General features: G+C 55.1%; 1 protein-coding gene across 1 annotated transcript; it reads left to right on the top strand.

The window, feature by feature from the left end:
• The first annotated feature begins 765 nt into the window (after positions 1 to 765).
• Positions 766 to 2,919, top strand: HOXC11 (homeobox C11). The gene is made up of 2 exons (XM_044227817.1): positions 766 to 1,447; positions 2,687 to 2,919. The coding sequence occupies exons 1-2, from the start codon at positions 766 to 768 to the stop codon at positions 2,917 to 2,919; spliced, it is 915 nt and encodes a 304-aa protein (XP_044083752.1).
• Positions 2,920 to 7,213: the final 4,294 nt, after the last annotated feature.

Genomic DNA, 7,213 nt, shown 5'->3' with positions numbered 1-7,213 from the left:
GCAGGCAGCACAGCAAGCCAGACAAAGTTGGGACACTGGCTTGCTGCTGGGCTGCCTCACCTTTGGGAAACTTCACACACTCTTCTGAGGAGTCTCTCCAAAGGGGAAAGGGAGTATTGACATACAGCCCGGCCAAGAAAAGAATGGACTTCTTCAAACTCTTGTAAACAGGCACTGGCCCTCTGTGGGTTGGCAGGGTAAGAGATCTTGAGAGTTGGGGGGAAGGATTCACATCTCCGGTGGAACCAGGCGGTGGGGAACTCGGTCTTCCTCCCCACCTCAGTCTTAGGCTCATCACCAGGAGGAGGGAAGACCCCCCCATATGTGGGACCCCTCCTCCTACACCCAATCATGTGGGGGGGGGAGAGCAGCAGCTAGAAAAAAATACAGTTGCCCCCTCCCAGCCACCGCCCCTGCCCATCCCACCACCCACTCCACCCCAACCCTCTCTTTCCTTTGCTCGCTCTGTGGAATGGAGAGGAGGGGAGTGACGAGAGAAAAACGAATACAAATCTGCAATTGATTTTCATAATGTTTCTGCGGTGTTTGCAAACCAATCGCCTGAACGTCCCCATCTTACCTAAGAGAGAACCCCTCCTACGTCTGCGAAGTGCTCCGAACTGATATATGACAATATCTACTTTGGATCACGTGCTCGGGGAGAGAGACTAAGACGGATAACGCGTCATCTCGCCTTCCCAAATTTTCCCCCCTCGCTAGATCGGGTCCAAAACCTCCATCTGGAGCCGGCAGGAGAAGAGAACGATGTTTAACTCGGTCAACCTGGGCAACTTCTGCTCGCCGTCGCGCAAGGAGAGGGGCGCTGATTTCGGCGAGCGAGGGAGCTGCGCCTCCAACCTCTATCTACCCAGTTGCACTTACTACGTGCCCGAGTTCTCCACGGTCTCCTCCTTCCTGCCCCAGGCCCCCTCTCGTCAGATCTCCTATCCCTACTCAGCCCAAGTGCCCCCGGTCCGGGAAGTCTCATACGGCCTGGAGCCATCCGGCAAGTGGCACCACCGGAACAGCTACTCCTCCTGCTATGCAGCGGCCGACGAGCTTATGCACCGGGAGTGCCTGCCTCCTTCCACGGTCACCGAGATCCTCATGAAAAACGAAGGCTCCTACGGCAGCCACCACCACCCCAGCGCCCCGCACGCAGCCCCCGCCGGCTTCTACTCCTCAGTCAACAAGAACAGCGTCCTGCCTCAAGCCTTCGACCGTTTCTTCGACAACGCCTACTGCGGTGGCGGCGACGCGCCTACCGAGCCCCCCTGCCCAGGCAAGGGAGAGGCCAAGGGGGAGCCTGAGGCGACCCCGGCCTCGGGACTGGCGTCCCGGGCTGAGGCGGGGGCCGAGGCGGAGGCCGAGGAGGAAAACACGAATCCCAGCTCGTCCGGTTCAGCCCACTCAGCGGCCAAGGAGCCGGCCAAGGGAGCCGCCCCCAGTAGGTAGCAGCGGCCGGGATACAGGCGGGCAGCGAGGGAGGGAGCGGGAGAGGGAGGGCGAGAGCAGGGGGGAGGCGAGGGGAGCGGGGACGGCCTCGTGTTTTGGGTCAGTCCGATTTTATGTGGAGTTTTATAAGCATTCAAAGGATTTTATTATAACCTACAAAGCCCTCTCTCCCAACGACTCGACTTTTTACGATGGAGAAGGGGTGGGGAGGGAGGGGAAAGGGCTCTTTGGAAAAGCCGGGTGAACCCCCCTCCCCGTTATCTCCCTCGGTCTGTGAAATTTTTAAAAGCGCCACCATCGCGAGCGATATTAACTTTGATCGTGAACTTAGAAGAGCATTTAAGGAAGGATGGGGAGCCGGGCTGCCGGGGGGGTGGGACGGGAGGAGGGGTGGAGGGGGAGTAAGGGGAGGGCGAGGGAAAGACAGGGAGAAACTCAGAGAGGGGGAGTGGTGGGGGAGAGGCAATGGAGCAGAACCTGAGACCGGAGAGGCCGGCCAGGACTGCTCTGTTTCTTTTAAAAACTATTTTTGAAATGTTCAAACTATGTGTTCACGGGTCCTTGAGCAGAACCCCAGCAAGCCCGGGGTCATGGCGACAAAGGGTGGGGAGAGCCAGCTCAGGGCTCCACGCGGCTCCAGGGCCGGGTCTCACTGTCTCCCTGCGGTCCGCGGCCTCGGCGCCGGCCTAGCCCGGTAGCTTGGAAGGCGCGGCCCGCCGGGCGTCCCGGGGCGCCAGGGCCCCCGGAAACGGCTCTCTGGTGTCTTTGGTGCCTACTCGCTCGCTTCCTTCCCGTCTCCCCACTGCTCTCGCCCGCTCTCACTTCTTCGTGCCTGTTCTCCGCGGTCCCCCAGATTTCTGGAGGAGGGGTGGGTGGGTGCTCAGAGCCACCGGGAGGGCAGTGCAGGAAGGGGCCGAGGACGGCGGCTGAGCCCGCCGCTCCTGGGACGCACTTGGCCCACCCGACTACCTTCTCCCCCAGACTCCACTAGCTGAGGGGAGGGGCGGCGACCCCGCGGTGGCCCGGGAGCGGCCGAGCCAGACCTGGCAGGGGGTCCCAGGCTTGCCCCAGCACTGTGGCCCGAGCGAGGAAAGCAGGCCGGCCTGGCGGGAGGGCTGCCTGGCGGTGGGACTGGTAGAAGGGCCGCTGAGCGCTCGGCGGGCTGGGGTCGCCCGGGTCTCACGTGTCTCTCTCCCCTCTCCTCGCACTTGCCTCCTCCCCTCCCCTCCAGACGCCCCCCGCACCCGCAAGAAGCGCTGCCCTTATTCGAAATTCCAGATCCGGGAACTGGAGAGAGAGTTTTTCTTCAACGTGTATATCAACAAAGAGAAGCGGCTGCAGCTGTCCCGCATGCTGAACCTGACGGACCGACAAGTGAAAATTTGGTTTCAGAACAGAAGGATGAAAGAAAAAAAACTAAGCAGAGACCGGCTGCAGTATTTCTCCGGAAATCCTCTGCTGTAACTGCAGACCGGGCCCTTCACGGGGATGGGGGGGGCGGGGAAAGGGGGAAATTATTTTATTTTTATTTTTATTTTTTATTTTCTAACTCGCCTTCTTTCCGCGGGTGGAAAACTGGACTGTGGCCAGGGCTGGCCCCCACTGCCGATGCCCGCACTTCTTTCTGGAACCTCCTTCACCTTCCGTCCGACTCGCTGTGGGACAGGGACGGGGCCTGGAAAGAGGGTGAAGGGAAGTGTCTAACCCACAGCGAGTGGACTTGTTGGCGCCAAGGCCAAGACTCTATTTAAAAGAAAACACACCTCGCGACACTGTCCTGCTGCTCCGATTGGGTGGGGGAGGGGCGAGAGTAGTGGGCGCCTAAGCGAACAATCCTTGAACTAAAAGCCTTCCCTTGCCCCAGTGATAAGATCTGCTAAGACACCGTGTCTGCGAGGGGAGACTTCTTGCGCTCCCCACCCCTACCCCACCTCGCCCCACTGCTAGGGGGCAGCTAAATGTGATCCTGCCTTGCTGTGAAATTTCTGTACCTTCGACCTGGTGTTAGGTGTGCAAAGTCCGTGTCCTACCTCCGTCTGCGCCCAGGCCCCGCCTGAGCCTAGTTGTTCTCCCCGTGACCGTGTAGAGCCCTTCTTTTGAAATTTCTTAACTGGTGCATTGAGGTTTCCTAACCTATTTCCCAGCCGTGCCCCACTCCATGGATTTATAGCTATAGTCTATGCAGTTGTTACCTCCCTTAAAAAAAGAAAAAAAAGAAAAAAAGAAAAGATTAGGGTGGAGGAGGCAGGAGGGAGGTGGGATTGGACGCCTCCCCCATGCTGGGGCCTGAATTTTTGTAAATAAATTTCACAAGCGTTTCTTTTTACCCAGAGGGGATGGGGTGGAGGGGGAGGACTCTCCTGGAATGAGATTCAAATCACCCATCTCTCTCCATGAGCGTGAGTGCGCGTGTACGTGTGCAATCCCCACCCGGCTCCCATCCCAGAGGGATTGCTGTGAATTTTTTTTTTTGTGGCAAATAAAGATATTTCATTCTGTTCAATATTATGATTTTATTTGACCCTTTTATTAGCCCCTCTCCTCTTAAAATCCTCAGTGCTCCCAAGGCGGAGGAGGAGGCTGGAGGGTAGGGCCCAGCTGGTGAGGACAGGCAAGGGAAGGTGAGGTAGGCCGGGGCTGGTGGGCCTGCCGGCTCTCCCCGCTGGCAGGGGAAAGAGCGTGGCGGTAGCTTCCTCCTGCTCTGGAGCTGAGGACATTCCACGGCGACTCTTAAAGCTCTCCTTTCTCACGTGCAGTTCGAGCTGCGTCCAAACGCCCAGCACCGCTTTCCGTTTAAGTACACGTTTGTTGTGGAGTTAATTGTAACCATCATCGAATTTAAATTTATAGGAATTTTCTTGGCTCCACCGCCCTCCCGCCAGATGTCTCTGTCTGTCGCAGTTAAATGTGCAGGGTTGAGGGTAGGGCTTTCGGGTTTTTTTTTCCCCCTCTATGAGAAGACTGTATTGGAATTTTTATATACAGTTTTGAAGGAGGGAGGGGAGAGGAGGGGAAGCCAGCCCCCTCCCTTTCCTCACCGAGGCTGGGCCCCTTCCCCTCAAGCACAAATGGCAAGGCTCCTCCAGACACAACAAGACCCTATACTGGGGCCACCCTGATGTTTGTACATTGGGTCTCCCAGAGTAGAAAGCCCCAGAGATTTGTTTTGTAAGGGGTGGGGAGGCGGTGGGGCACTGAGTAATGGGGTGATTCATGGGGACATTCGCCATACCCATCTATATTTCCTGCATGCTTTTTTCTTTTTCCTCTGTAAAAAGATAACCATAGTCCTTTCAAGCAAAAAGCAAGGGCGCTCGGCAGTCTTGGTTCCAAATTCGTTATTTAGGGGCAAAGATTTGGAAACAGTCTCTCTTCTCTTTTCCCCCTCTTTGGAACTGTTCTTACAGAAATCAAAGAAAATGGTGTTGCCAATATGATTCTGTGGAATGACAGGCAAAACGCCCTGATAATGGACAGTCACAATCAGGCTCCGCCGTTGCTTTCGATGACAGGGACCTGTGCGGCTTAGCTATCTGAATCTGTAATTTGTCAATGTGAGTCTTGAGATAAAATCCGAAAGCCAAAGTGTGCATACAGCCCCACAATTCCCTTGTGTGTCCCCACCCAGGTATTTTAAGTTGGTGTGCCTGTGTGTACAGAAGAAGGAATCTTATATGTACATTTCTGCCCGTGCTGTGGAGTAAGCCTCACCCCATGCACATCCAAGGCTTGTGTCCTCTGTGGTGTATAAGCCTTGGCAGTGTTTATGAGTGTCAGCAAGAATGAAGCTGAGGGTGCTCTGTGGGTGTGTATGTGTGTGTGGACGCGCAAGACCTCATTTATCCCCTAGTCATATCAAGGAATATTGACATGCTGGCCATGTTTCCTATAAAATAAGGTGGGGCTAACTCTATTGAGCAAACCTGTTTATAGAGCAAAATGTTGATCTCCAAATGGATTCCGATTTTGGAGAAAAATATTTGAAACCTATAGCTATCCCTTGCCTGCAATATGCCCAGAAAAGATCCCCGGCCCCAGAAGGGATTTCGGAAAGCCGGGGGGTCATAGTGAAAGAAAAACAAAGGCTTTTGTGACCCAGGCCCAGAAACCTGCCTGTCCTTGGCAACCCTCTAAAAAGAGAAAAAAGGGGTCTCTGTCCCCCAAACGAACCCATCTTCTGGCCCCTAGGATGTCCAACCCCCCTTGTGGGTCAGGAGCACTCTGGGCTCAGCCTTTCTGGGTAATCCCCTCCAGCCGAGGCGCTGCCAGGGAACAAAAGATCTTCGTCTAGACGCCGCCATAAAGCACCCCCCGTGCCTCTAAACCCAGTTTCATTTCGCCCTTAACGACCCAGTCTGGCCTGTGTTAGAAAATGCTTCCGCTCTAAATAGTAAACAAACCCACAGCGGATGGTCTTGGCTCCCCCAACACACCCCAGACCCCCATGCCATTACCCTCTTGCCCCACATCTTCCCCCTCTTCTCCTCCAGCTTTTCTCAGCTCCCAGCTCCCCAACCCCCTCCCACCACCACCCCCAGTAAATAAACCCGAGGCCGAGTTCAAAGTTTCTTGGAGCTAAGGAGGAATGTTGGTTGTAAAAATCCAAGTTTATAGCGCACGTGGGAGTTTACAAGGGTATTAAGTGGTGTGGGCTGAGAGAGAGCACTCTGGCCCCTCCCCCTCTCGCTATGGGCTTTAGGGGTACAGAGAGAACTTTGGGGACTTGAAAGGAGAAATGGCTTGGGGCCAGCCTTGTGTTTGGGGTTTCTTTGTCCCTCAGACCTCTGGGTTGCTGAGGAATGGGGATGCAAGGGCCCCTTAGAAGACAGCTCACACAGGCGCCTCTGAAAGCAAGCCCACAGGTTTCAGATATCCCAGATGGAGAGGATGGGCAGCTCTGCTTTGAGAAAGCAAAAAAGTGACAGACCAGGTGTCTGAAAGGTGCACAGACATGGGGATATCTAGAGCCCCTTCTCAACCAGAGGGAGAAAAACTAGGTGGGGCTAATTTCTTGAGTGGGCTGAAGGCAGAGGGGGATTTTCTCACCAGAGCAAAGAAGAACTTTGAACTTCAAGAAGTCAAGGGCGCCACCCCTTCCCTTTCCCCGCCCCCTCTCAGGAATCTGTAGGGCAATTCGTTTCTGGGCCACTATTCCTCCAAGGGGGCAGTCCCTGGGGTTTCCTGGTGCCCCAGGGCTGGATAACACTGTTTGCTGAAACTTCTCTCCTTGGAGCCGGCCAGAACCGTGTGCACGCGACTACACTCTTTATTATTCGTATAAACCTTTGGAAAAGGCAACGCCCGGGAAGTTTTTATAACTTTGTTTGGCATAAAAGTTTTACAAGATTCCTCCTCCCCTTTTTAAAAACTTTTAAGTTTTGGTCTTTCCACGGAATGAAAACTCAGGATCTTTAGGAGGTTGTGGGGAGAGAGGTTCTGGGGCCCCGGTGGGGGAAATGGGGGCGTCTGAAGCGGACTCCGTCTGCCTATGGTAGAATAAGGCTGAAGACTGTTGCCAGTCTTTGCCTGAGGCCCAACTTAGACCGAGCTTTGGGGGCTAGCGGCTCACAGCCACTACAGGCCTGCAAGACAGTGCTGGCCGCTCCTCTCTGTACACACGCTCTTGCAGACTCCCAAAGCTGGGCCAGACCTTTCCCTTCATTCCCTCTGTTCTCCTGCAGGCATCATTCTCTCTGTCTCTACACACAACACAGACACACACACACACACACACACACACGCACAAACCAAACACTCC

The sequence above is a fragment of the Neovison vison genome, chromosome 12, assembly GCF_020171115.1.
Source record: "Neovison vison isolate M4711 chromosome 12, ASM_NN_V1, whole genome shotgun sequence".
NCBI lineage: Eukaryota > Metazoa > Chordata > Mammalia > Carnivora > Mustelidae > Neogale > Neogale vison.
The sequence above is the reverse complement of the archived record's forward strand: the minus strand, read 5'-3'. Positions and strand labels throughout refer to the sequence as shown.

Bases quoted from the DNA above. Each gene is read 5' to 3' on its own strand.
- HOXC11 (XM_044227817.1), top strand. From the start codon at position 766: ATGTTTAACTCGGTCAACCTGGGCAACTTCTGCTCGCCGTCGCGCAAG. The intron at 1,448-2,686 runs GTAGGTAGCAGC...CCTCCCCTCCAG, and splicing joins GGCCAAGGGAGCCGCCCCCA to ACGCCCCCCGCACCCGCAAG.